Source organism: Mytilus edulis, unplaced genomic scaffold (assembly GCF_963676685.1).
Source record: "Mytilus edulis unplaced genomic scaffold, xbMytEdul2.2 SCAFFOLD_2401, whole genome shotgun sequence".
NCBI lineage: Eukaryota > Metazoa > Mollusca > Bivalvia > Mytilida > Mytilidae > Mytilus > Mytilus edulis.
Window position 1 is genome coordinate 1 of NW_027268437.1, and position 13,699 is coordinate 13,699.

The window sequence follows — 13,699 nt, forward strand, 5'->3', positions numbered from 1 at the left end:
ACAATTGTCATGGTATGAAGTAACCAATATATGCTTGAGCCGATCACTTAACTAGTATACAAGATGGATAACTCAGACGATTACATTAAATCCGCTGTTGAAAGTGAAATTACTCGAATGTTGGCAAAAAATGCTATGTCCACTGTTAAAAGTACTGTCAGAAATAACCAGCCTAAAATTAAACAAGAACCTCTAGATGAAGATGAGACAGGGGTAGACCCAAATAGTCACGGAATTAAAATTGAGAAAATGGATGAGGATGAAGATAATTTAGATGGAATAAGTATACAAACTGAGCAGAGAACTAAAACAGGGCCAAATTCTAGCAAGTACTCTGTCAAAGTAGTCACAAAATACATGTGTCGATATTGTGCGAGGCAGTTCGATTCTCCCGATGAAATGCAGGAACACATTGCTTCACATGCACGTGGAAAATCAAACCAATGTCACTCCTGTTATGTTTGTTCAAAGACCTACTCAACTCCATCAAAACTTCAGCGCCATGTGCGTGTTCATAGTGGTGAACGTCCGTATGCTTGTAACATTTGTGGTAGACGTTTCACACGCTCTGATCATGTCAAACAACATTTAAAAGTTCACATGCCACAGAAGCAGAGAAACCAGTGTCGTCTTTGTAGTCAGAAGTTTCTCCGTAGACAAACTCTGCATTCTCATCTTCAACAGTCACATGGTGTGTCTACTGTCTATACATGTCACAGATGCGGTGAAGCATTTGACGAAATAACCAAACTTCATGCTCATAAAAATCTACACATCTCGATCTACGGGAAAAATGAAGGGCCTGCTGTAGAAGGTGGAATGGTTATTAAACAAGAACCGGGAGAGAATGGTGACCAAACTACACCCATGATTGGTTTGGCTAAATTCAGTCTTGGTCCCCAACCTGCACCAGATGACTTACTCAAAGTAGTGAATGCAGCCCAAGGTGGAAACAATGGCTACACTAATAAAATGGATGGATTCTCAGTGTCGGATGAAACACACAGGTTAATAATAGATAATACTATGTAATATATTTATGACACAATATTTTTTTTAATGGAATATGGCTTAAATCTGTTGGACCAGTATTTACCTCCAAATTTTTTTTTTTTTTCTAACATCATGGACATTGAAAACAAAATAATTTTATATTATACGAAAGTGATGCAGCAACCTACTGACATATTAAAGGAAAAAGTACAAAATGTATGATGGTTTTAATACAAAAATAGCTTAAAATTTTAAGACATTGAAAGACAACATTGATAATACTTTTCATTACATTATGCTATATGTTTAGTTTATTTTTTCAGGTTGGCAGTAGCTCTTCCAAAACAAGGAGCGCAGTTGGAGAAGCCCCAAGTGGCCACATACAGCTATCCCATAAAATATGCCCGATCTCCTCCGCCACAGGAGATGCAGGAAGAGAATTACCAGGCAGATACCTTGTCAGATGGAATGAACATGTTTATACTCCCATCTCATATTAAAAAGGAACCAGAAAGTCCGGAATACAGTATGGATTACTCATACAAGGCAGACGATACTAATTCATCTTACGTTGATGATATCGCAGGAGAAAATCAAGAGGAGGAGGATGAGGATGAGTATGATGAGGACCAAGATGACTCAAAAACAGGGAATCTTGGTGAAAACGCAGTTCAGAATTTGTTAACAGGGCCTCCAGCGGAAAACAAAGGTATTAAAATGAAACTTTTCGGTCCTGCTAGTTATAAAGCTGCAATGAGAAACAAAATAGCCATGAAAATACCAACTCCTCGGCTGAGACAAATGCAGAATCCTATGATACGGAGTGCCACCATGGCTTCAAAAACAGACAACATCAATAGTAATCTAGAAGCCAAGAACTTTTCTCCTTACATAGTTGGAACAGCCAGCCTTGGACCAGGCCAAACTGTGTCTCCTGTCCAAGAAACAATCTCTAAAGAGAAGGAGAAGAAATTAAGTAAATGCGAGCATTGTTGTATTTGGTTTGAGGATTATACCATGTGTTTGTTACACAACTCGCTCCACTCTGCTGACGACACCGACCCATTCACATGCAGAAAATGTATGAAAAAACTTGGCAACCGTTTAGAATTCACTGCACATCTAGTATGGCATCTTGAACCAGATATGGACAGTTAAAAGCGTGGCATCTTTAGCCACAAATGGACAGTTAAAAATGTGGCATTGTTAGCTATACATGGCCAGTTGAAAATGTGTCATCTTAAGCTAAATCAGCCAAAAGCATTTAAATACAAAAACATTGATTTATATTGTATATGTTCGCTGTTTTATTCAAAATGATATATTTGTATATTTATCATGTACTTTTTTTCTAGTATATGATCCTGTATGTAATTCAATCAGAGGTATTACATATGTATGTCTAGTACATGTGTAATACTAATCTAGGTTAGTTTTGTTAATTCAATATTTGTACAGAACTTTTGAATGAAATTATTTATACATGTATTGTCATTTTTTTACCCTCTTAATTGAATTGTTAATTGGAATCAAATGATAGCTTAGGTCAAAAGGTCAACATATATTCTTAAACATTAAGCATGTATCTGCACAAAATATCATGGTTGAATTATCTTAAGGTGGTATCCAACACCTTGGACTAAATTAATTTGGCTCGTTTAATTTTCATAAAATTTTTACAAAATATTTACTTTGACCGTTTGAAAAAAATATAAAATTTTCAAAAAACTTGAACCAATCACTTTTCATTGGATATAGAGCAGTTTGACAAACACTAACATGACTAATTTAGATCATTTAGAAGCTTATATCATGTATATTAATCTTTCCTTAATTAATGAACATGATTAAATATTTAGCTGATTTTACAGAGTTATCTCCCTGTAGTGTTGGGTACCACCTTAGACAATTAATTCAAGCTGTAATTTTTTTTCAAGAGACTCTCAAATGGGTTTTCCTTAAACATTGAAGTTTTCCAAAGAACAAAATCATGAAAACATTGTGTAATACAATGTACATCTACAGGTTATATGTTTAATTTGAATATACAAATTAATTAAAGTTGGGGAAACTCTGATTGAAGCTTTATGCATTGAACAGTCATCTTTTATGGAGGAATTTTGTTTTTATACAAATAAATTGCTTTGACTCTTAACTTTTATAAGACAAACCCAAGTTTTTTTCTGCAGTAAATGCATTTTATTGAACAAGATTTTTCATGAAAGTTGAAAAAGTTTTTCAAGGGACCCTCTCTTCCCCCCCCCCCCAAAAAAAAAAGGAAAGAAAGAGTGGGGATAGTAGATAGGGTCATTGCATTATTTATTATTACTACATGTGCTTTTAAAAAATGGACAACATTGAATTTTAAACTAAATCACTTTGTATGTTCTGTAGATGTGATATCTTTTGACATTTGAGGACCCTAAACAAACCATAACATATGGTCTGCAAATTGTCAAAAAAATCATAAGGACCTTAAAGCTACAGTTCCACAGCTACTGTACATGGACCTACTTAAAAAACAATTATTTAATAGGTCACAGATTTTATATGCTACTTGTTGACTTTAAATTACATATATATATATTGTTGGCTTAATGTATTGATCATGTTGATTGTTAAAACAGAATACAATGGTAAATTTTAATAAACATTTTTGTTGTTAAAATGGGATATATATGTAAATTTTGTTGGACATATTGTGAAGTAACTGTTATTAATCACTGCAATTTTTTATAAGATTTGAAACTTTACAATTTTACAGAGAATTTATTTTTTTTGTACAACAGATTGTTTGGTTTTATTGATTCTTCAAATAAACATGGAAAAGTTGGAAGAACCTAAAGGTGATTCCCAATAGATTTTATATAATTTGAAAACATCTGCACTGTTAAAAAAACAATTGTCTGTGGTAAATTTTGCAGATTCTGGTGACTTGCTGCTATCTTTAAACTTGGTATAAGACAATTTTTGAGATTTCAAAGAGGAAAATATGAATAACAATTTATAAACACTACACTTTAAACATTAAAGAAAAAAAATACTTTTTTCTTTGTTGTTTAGAATTTTTTTACATGCAGGTCATAACAGTTATTGTTGTTTTAATGTACATAAATAAGCATAGTAACTGTAATTTTGTCAATACATATTTCCATAGTTACTCAAACTGTTGTGTGATAATTGGACATTGTGATGTAAAGACAATTTTGATCAGTTTTTTTATGTAGAAGAACAGCACAAGAACTTAAATATTTTAATTGAGAAAATGTTGTTCAATGTATCAAAACATGTGGTGTTGGAAAATTAAACCTATGAATCAGGAATTATCTCCCTTTGATAAATAAAAAGAGGGAAACTTCTCTTTCAATTGGAATTTAAAATTAGCAATGTTACTTTTCTTTGATAAGACCATGCTAATACATGTATATGGTATCTGGTAGAGATTTGTCTCATTGGCAATCAAACAACATCTTATTTCCAATGCTAAAAATCGTCAAAAACTTACAATGTTAATTAATATATTCAAAGGCAGATCCGTTTGAAATGCTTAAATTATCGCTGAGCTAACTAATTAGACAAAAAAGAAATGTACAATTTTGAATCCAATTTTTTTTTAATTGAGAGCACTATTAAAGTAATGTTGGTTCAGATTGTTATATATATATATATATACAAGTAAAATAATAAGATCTGTTAAAAAGAATAGAGAAAAACTAGACTTCAAAAATGAAGAACAGAAAATTTTAAATTATATATAAAGAATAGAGAATAATGGGCAAAATTGATAGAGGAAGAAGAAAAAAAATTAAAGACTGATCAATGAAAAAATGATGGACCCTCCTTTCCAGACTTTTATTGATAATCATTGATAATTTGAAGTTAAATTGATTGTCTGTCTATAAGTAATTCTTTCCATCACTACCCATTAAAGATATAAAAATGTTACTTTTATTTATTTTTACATGGTACTTTCATCCAAATTTGATAAAAGATGGGCATGTAAGAACTGGGAAAAATTGTAGGATCTCTACTATACAAGGAGAGATAACTCTAACTTTATATTTTACTTTCTTGTCTCCTTTGATAAGAATGCATAAAAAAATTGCAGCTTTATTTTATAATATAAATATGTTAATAATTTTATAATTTTTGTTGAATCAAATGTCCTTGTTTGATGTTTTAAGGACAGGAATATAAAGGAGCAACCAGGCTGTTGTAGGTATATGTTAACAAGTAATATTGTATTTTATACATGTACTTGTATAGGACATTCACTTTAGGAATATGTTAACACATGTTAACACATGTTGTTGTATTTTATATCTGTATAGGAAATTTACTTTAGGAATATGTTAACACTTGTTAACACATGTTGTTGTATTTTATACTTGTATAGGACACTGACTTTAGGAATATGTTAACACTTGTGTTGTTGTATTTTATATTTGTATAGGAAATTGACTTTAGAGTGCTGCTTTTTTGGCTTTATCTATTTTCTTTTTCAAAAATAAATTGCAATATTATGTAGTTTTATTTTATTTTGATTTTTCATATTAAACTGTAATTATCCAATAACAGGTACATGTAGTACATCATGACAAAACATTTGGTCTGAAAGGGAAGGATTCTTTCATATGAGTTAATATGTTTGCTGATGTTTTGGCATGCGGTCTATATACTTCAGAGACATTGCAAAGAACTTGAAGTTTCATGCTTTTTCACCACTTTTTAGCTCATAAGGCTTAGAGGTTTAAATGAGCTATAACCACCACTATTCCTTGATGCTAATTATAAAAATCTCTGAAACTATACTGGGACCAAACTTAAAATGACTGCTTGAAACAAAATCATAGGGATATTGTCATGATTACCCTGTGAGTAATATTATAATTATATTTGGTATATGGGATCCTTGCAAGGTCTACATGTCTGTCAGACAGCATTTATCTCACCTTTAACTCATTTTATGAATCCACTTCCAAGGTTAAGTTTGAATGGTCAAGTCCCCATCTCATATATTATCAGCAAAAGGTCAACTGTATTGGGTGTATGTAATTATTGTAAGGTGTACATGTCTGTTTGGTAGAGTTTGACCTTATTTTTATGGTTGATTGGTCATTGTTCATTTTTCAAAGTTATATCTGTTTCTCAGACAAGTAATATTTCAACTCTATTTGGTGTATGGAATGATTGTATGGTGTAAGTGAAGTCTGTGTTGTCTGGCATGGTTCATATGACCCTGACCCCATTTTATATTGTTCATTTGTCAAGGTTAAGTTTCTATATTATGCCTGTTTTTCTTATTGTACATGTACATAGAAAACAATATACTGACTATAATTGATGTATGGTATGATTATAAGGTGTCTGGTAGGGTTTCTCATACCTTGACCTCATTTACATGGATCACTGATAATGTTAAGTTTAAATGATACTAGTAGTGAAACCTTTAAATTACACTTTCAACAAAAGTTCAACCATGATAAGCAAAGTGATCAGCAGGTGAGACAGTTCAGAGTGATCAGTCTTGTTTAAAAAAACACACCAAATTGTAAACCTAGCCAATAATGTAGGAGTAGTTGAGAACACCATTTTTTTTACAGCAAATATGAAAGACCATTTTTGTGTTTTTCCGAAGCTGTAATGAATAGCAGAAAACTCTGAATTACTATTATTATAAGCAAGATAGGATTTACAACTAGATCAACATTATGAAATCTATAATTGACCATTATAAGAGTTATCTCCCATAGAGAAACTCTAAATAGCACAAATGATCAGCAAAGAACAATCTAAAAATATTTGAATATGGTTGAAATCTTCAGTGTACACATTATAAGCTTAGTTGTCATCGAATAACAATGTTTATAAAGATATTCCTAAACTGTTGGAACCAAAACTCCCAAAATCAATCCCAATCTTCCTTTTGTGGTCATAATCCTTGTGTCAAAATTTCATAGATTTCTATATACTTAAACTAAAGTTATAGTGCGAAAACCAAGAAAATGCTTATATGGGCCCTTCATGGCCCCTAATTCCTAAACTGTTGGAACCAAAACTCCCAAAATCAATCCCAATCTTCCTTTTGTGGTCATAATCCTTGTGTCAAAATTTCATAGATTTCTATATACTTAAACTAAAGTTATAGTGCGAAAACCAAGAAAATGCTTATATGGGCCCTTCATGGCCCCTAATTCCTAAACTGTTGGGACCAAAACTCCCAAAATCAATCCCAACCTTCCTTTTGTGGTCATAAACCTTGTGTTAAAATGTCATAGATTTCTATTGACTTATACTAAAGTTATAGTGCGAAAACCAAATGTCTTCGGAAGACGACGCAGACGACGACGCCAACGTGATACCAATATACGACCAAAAAAATTTCAACTTTTGCGGTCGTATAAAACTTAAGAATCTGAATACACAGTTAGATTTGGCATATCAAAGAACCGCAATAATTCATTTTTTTATGAAATCAAACGAAGTTTCATTTTTGTCCCTTTTGGTCACCAATTCGTTGGGACCAAAACTCCCCAAATCAATCCAAACCTTCCTTTTGTGGTCATAAACCTTGTGTTAAAATTTCATAGATTTCTATTAACTTATACTAAAGTTATTGTGACCATAAAAGGAAGGTTGGGATTGATTTTGGGAGTTTTGGTCCCAACAGTTTAGGAATAAGGGGCCCAAAGGGTCCAAAATTAAACTTTGTTTGATTTCATCAAAAATTGAATAATTGGGGTTCTTTGATATGCCAAATCTAACTGTATATGTAGATTCCTAATTTTTGGTCCCGTTTTCAAATTGGTCTAGATCTACATTAAGGTCCAAAGGGTCCTTCGGGTTCTTTGATATGTTGAATCTAAAAATGTACTTAGATTTTTGATTATTTGCCCAGTTTTCAAACCCCTAATCGGGGTCCAAAATTAAACTTTGTTTGATTTCATCAAAAATTGAATAATTGGGGTTCTCTGATATGCCAAATCTAACTGTGTATGTAGATTCTTAATTTTTGGTCCCGTTTTTAAATTGGTCTACATTAAAAATCCAAAGGGTCCAAAATTAAACTAAGTTTGATTTTTCACAAAAATTGAATTCTTGGGCTTCTTTGATATGCTGAATCGAAACATGTACTTAGATTTTTGATTATGGGCCCAGTTTTCAAGTTGGTTCAAATCAGAATCCAATATTATTATATTAAGTATTGTGCAATATCAAGAAATTTTCAATTGCACAGTATTCAGCAATAGCAAGAAATCTTCAATTTCACAGTATTGTGCAATAGCAAGAAATTTTCAATTGCACAGTATTGCACAATAGCAAGAAATCTTCAATTGCACAGTATTGTGCAATAGCAAGTATTTTCAATTGCACAGTATTGCGCAATAGCAAGAAATATGTAATTGCACAATATTGCGCAATAGCAAGAAATTTTCAATTGGAGTTATCTTTTTTGTCCAGAATAGTAGTTGAATCAACTTAAATCATTGTTTTATACAATATACAATGTATATTCACTTTTACTACCAACTGATAAATTACAACAATCTTTACAATTCATTGATAACAAGCACTTTTTTTACATTTTAATATTTTATGCTGTATTTAAATGAGTAGTTATTATTGCAAACTCCATTAGAAATTTGAATTGAGACTAGTTTTGGAATAAGGGTAAGGGACATGTGAAAAAAAAATTGGGTGGGGGGAGGTTCATTTTTTTCTCATTTCAGATTTCATAAATAAAAAGAAAATTTCTTCAAATAATTTTTTAGGGAAATAATATTAAACAGCATAGTGAATTGCTCAAAGGCAAAAAAAAAATTTTAAGTTCATTAGACCACATTCATTCTGGGTCAGAAACCTATGCTGTGTCAACTATTTAATCACAATCCAAATTTAGAGCTGAATCCAGCTTGAATGTTGTGTCCATACTTGTCCCAACTGTTCAGGGTTCAACCTCTGCGGTCGTTTAAAGCTGCACCCTGCGAAGCATCTGGTTTCAATGTATCAGGTAGATTAGACAATTGGTTGAACTATATTTGATATATAGACTATTAAGAGTTATACATGTCTGTCTGGCAGAGAACTTATGACCTTGATCTCATTTTCAATGTTCAATCGTTATTTTTTTGGTTTTCTTATGTTTCCAGGTACATTAATCAGTAGGTCAACTACATTTGACGAATGAAATGTTTGTAAGGTATGTCTGTATGGCAGGGTTCACTTGACCTTCACCCCCTAATTAGTACTTGATTATGGTTCAAGAAAAAGCATGCAACTTTGATTGATAATTATCTCATTGGAAATCATATCACATCTCCTAACTTTAATAAGACATTTCAGGGTGTGCAAACTTGTTTAAACCTTGAGGATCAGAAAAGTACTAGGGTGTTTTAGCCCAGATTTTTTGTCAATGTATATGTATTGTCATCTGATTCAGTCATGAATGCAATTGTAAGGTACAGTTTTCTATGCTTTCAAACTATTTATATTTGAATCCATCCTGGTTTTCTAACTACAACTGAAAACTTCATGTGACAAATACCATGTAAACTATTGGTGACATATAGAAAATTGAACTCCATAAAATTTGAACTTGGGTCAATTTTCCAACCAGGGGTCAAATGTGGAAAACAATAGGACCAGAGTGGTGTTGTTTTTAATCTGTCCTACATTATTCTTAATTAACATTGTATCCTTTGAATCTCTCTTTTAACATCGTGACAGCTGTCAAATTGGATATCAATATTTTAGAAGTATAGATGTTTAAAATTATAAACATGATGGAGAGATCTAACACAGGATATATTCCAAAATAACTGATAACAGACTCAACTTATATAAAAAATTAGATGATTGCCAATAAGACAAATCTCAACAAGAGACCAAAATAACACAGAAATTAACAACTATAGGTCACCGTACGACCTTCAATAATGAGAAAAGCCCATACCTCATAGTCAGCTATAAAAGGCCCCTAAATGACAATGTAAAACAATTCAAACTAGAAAACCAGGGCCTAATTTATGTAAAAATTGAACAAACAAATAAGTTTACTGATTCTGTATATAATGATATTAAATAAATAGAAATAACAAGTTGTTAGTTGTAGTACATTTAGGTCAGGTAAGTCAGGTAAAATCATTTGACTCCCCAGTGTATATTTCATTTAGATGAGAAATTGAACTTTGTCAGGTTTTTGCCTACGACATCACATATAAAACCTGAAGATTCACAATGTTTCAAACAAATACATCTAGGACACTCCAGTCCATCACTAAGCAGTACTTTACTCTCCTTTCCATCTTTTGATATAACTATTATTCTATGAGAGTTGTAATCTGCTACTATAATGTTACCATTAGTATCTGTACAAAGTCCCCTTGGTCCTGATAAATCCTGTTTATATTGCCAGATCTGTTGACCTGATTGATCCACACAGTATACTGCTTCACCAAAATAGTCACTATAGATTACTCTGTCATTACAATAAACAAGGTACTTCAGGTCTGATTTACACTTAACTTGTATTGACTTTAGTGTATTTCCATCTAAGTCTATAATACGGATTTCATCATCACTCAAACCTACAACAAGAGAATCATCTGATGATGATAATCCCCAGCAATCTTTGTCTAATGTGATAACTTTGGTAACTGTTTCATTCTCCATATTGAAGATCTTAATGGCTATCTCAGTAGGATAAGTTAGGGCAATAGTGTCCTGATTGATCTGTGTTACACTCCAGGCTTTACTAGGTATAGGTAACTTTTTCAGTAGTTTGCCATCAGGAGTAAGTAGGTTAACTTTGTCACCCACTCCCACTATTATAAGTCTTCCATCCATCAGACAAATCATGTCACTGATATTTCCAATGTTGATCTTTATCTTTCTCTCAATGTTGATGGTCATGTTGTTTATGTTTGATTGTTCTTGTGATTCTACTTGTGCTTCCCTTCTCACACCTGTTTCTGTATTCAAATCCATATCTGATTTCACAACAGTTAATTCTCCTAAGGATCCTAACTTTTTTATTATCTTTTCAGTTTCATTGTTTTTCTCCATTTTGATGTTAAATTCTTTTGCCCTGTCGTCTTTGTCCAGATCATCTATGTATCGTTGACATTGATGTACTTGTTGTTCAATCTGATGTACAACTAGAAATGATTTGAGTTTTGAGGCATGGGGTATGACTGTATGTAGTTGGTCTTGCATTTTCTTTAAGTTTTTCTGTTTTCCTTCAATTTCAGCTATTAAATCTGTGGCTTTTGATTTTTCCTGATTCAAGATGGTATCTGCTTCTTGGTAGATCTTCTTCTCTAGGTGGGTTAAATGTTCATCTATTTCATTGCGTATTTTTACAATGAATTCCTTAATGCTTTTATGTTCTTGTTCTCCTCTTTTAATGTTTTGTGATTTGTTATTTACAATTTTATCTAAGATATGTAAGATGGAATTGACATCTTTCTCTACTGATTTTTTCTTTTTTTCAATCTTGGTTATTTCCACAATGCTAGCTAAACTTTTTATTCCCATACACTTTGAATGACTATTGGAAATACATTCATCACAGCAAGGCATTAAATGACTCGGGCAATATAAGTTGAGCTGTTGACCATGTTTGTCACATTCTGTTTTGATAGCTCGGACAGAAGGGTTATAACTTTTAATATCAACAGTCGTATGATCACGTGACAATCTATATCTTTTGTGATGACCAGAACATGTTGAACACAATCCTTCATCACAGTTGTAACACCAGATGTCAGCTTTAGTGGTAACTTTTCCTTCTATACAAGGTCCACATGGAATAGGTTTACTGGATGCCATGACCTGAAAATTTCCAAGATAGAAATTATTTTGCATTCTTGTCGAGGTCCAAATAGTTAATGGTGAATGGATAATGATATTTGGCCAGAAATGACCAATGTAAAAAAATTCAAAGGAGAAAACTTAACAAACTGATTTATGGACAAAAAATGAACGAAAGCAAATATAAAGCCAAATAAAAATATATGTGTAGTTCCAGTAACCCTACCGTCCCTACTTTTTCAGCTTCAAAATAGCCTACCCTAAAGATTTTTTTGGTCATTTTTCATTAAGCACTGTTAAAGTCAGAATGCTGCTCCCATAGACTCGATGTAAAAAAAAACATAAAATAAAAAAAAAATCCCTACCTACCTACCCTAACTTCTTTTCAGATGTAACTGGAACCACACATACTTTTTTATTTGGCCTAATGTACAACAAACTCCAGTCACTTAATTACAGGCTCCTGACTAGGGACAGGGACTTGTTGAATGATTCAATGTTTGTCGTTTGTTGCTGTATATTTTATTTGTTTATCTTGCATTGATTCACCCTGTTGTATTGGCCACTAGCTGTGCTTTCTTGTTAATTACATACAACAAAATTAATTTGAATATATAATTCTCAATCACACAGGTAAAAATGATAGATTACATTGTAGATTATAAAGGAGTTAGTACGGTAAGGGCAATATTTGGCCCTGATTATAAAGTTTAATGTTACAAGACAAAAAAATGTTTTAAGTTGACTTGGAGACGTGTAAGAAAGTTAAATAGAACTATTTTTGTCAATGATCGTCGACAAACTAAATCTTAAAAAAAGACATGAAATATCCTTACACACATTATTTTAAAAGATCTTTGTTGTCCATTTATGCCCTCTATGTTTCCTGTCCAATAATCTATGGAAATTTTGCCATTTTCATTTATTTTTTTGTGGAAAATCAATATTAGTACATCATTATAAAACACAGAAACGTAAATTTTCAACAAAATGGCTTATTTGTATTAGCTTTAATTTATTGTGATATTGCTCAATAAATCCTAACTTGAAATTTACGCTTAAAAAGGGGGACATTTTAGAACCTTACTGAACCTACTCCTTTCAACAAAAAGACATATTTTTTACAATGTATGCACATAGGTTACATACACATTACCCTGTATTTTATACCTATAGCTAGTCATTAAATAAAATAACTATTAATTTAACCAGATACCTGTTGATTTTGTTATGACAAAAGTTTAGTTCTCTTTCACCGTTTGTTCAATGTCAACTAACAAGGAAGTTATTTAGGACACGCCTATCCTTGATTCAAGTTAACTTATCAGTAAATATTTAAATGACATGGAAAATAACTGATCCAAATAATAAAAGCTAAAAATAGATTTTAATCATCGGGACATCAGTGGGATTTAAATTTCTATTAAGGAAAATTGTTATTCTTGTTTAAAATTGATTCTACATACAGAAAGAGGGGGGGATGGGGGGGGGGGGGGGGGGGGAGGCATTATTTGCTATTTCTATTTACCAATTCTGATAATTTTTATACGACCGCAAAAATAGAAAATTTTTTGGTCGTATATTAGTATCACGTAGGCGTCGTCGTCTGTGTCGTCGTTGTCGTCAGAAGACATTTGGTTTTCGCACTACAACTTTAGTATAACATGTATAAGTAAATAGAAATCTATGAAATTTTAACACAAGGTTTATGACTATAAAAGGAAGGTTGGGATTGATTTTGGGAGTTTTGGTCCCAACAGTTTAGGAAATTAGGGGCTAAAAAGGGTCCAAATAAGCATTATTCTTGGTTTTTCGCACAATAACTTTAGTATAAGTAAATAGAAATCAATGAAATTAAAAAACACAAGGTTTATGACCACAAAACGAAGGTTAG

General features: G+C 32.1%; 2 protein-coding genes across 2 annotated transcripts; one reads left to right on the forward strand and one right to left on the reverse strand.

Annotated features, from left to right (window-relative positions):
• The first annotated feature begins 7 nt into the window (after positions 1 to 7).
• Positions 8 to 5,520, forward strand: LOC139507484 (uncharacterized). The gene is made up of 2 exons (XM_071295761.1): positions 8 to 1,007; positions 1,317 to 5,520. Exons 1-2 carry the CDS (start codon positions 64 to 66, stop codon positions 2,149 to 2,151), a joined length of 1,779 nt encoding a protein of 592 aa, XP_071151862.1. The 5' UTR covers positions 8 to 63; the 3' UTR covers positions 2,152 to 5,520.
• Positions 5,521 to 10,041: 4,521 nt separating this feature from the next.
• On the reverse strand, positions 10,042 to 13,132 carry LOC139507483 (tripartite motif-containing protein 2-like). Its single transcript, XM_071295760.1, has 2 exons — positions 13,022 to 13,132; positions 10,042 to 11,826 (listed from the first exon to the last, which is right to left on the reverse strand). The coding sequence occupies exon 2, from the start codon at positions 11,821 to 11,823 to the stop codon at positions 10,159 to 10,161; it is 1,665 nt and encodes a 554-aa protein (XP_071151861.1). The 5' UTR covers positions 11,824 to 11,826; positions 13,022 to 13,132; the 3' UTR covers positions 10,042 to 10,158.
• Between the last annotated feature and the right edge of the window lie 567 nt (positions 13,133 to 13,699).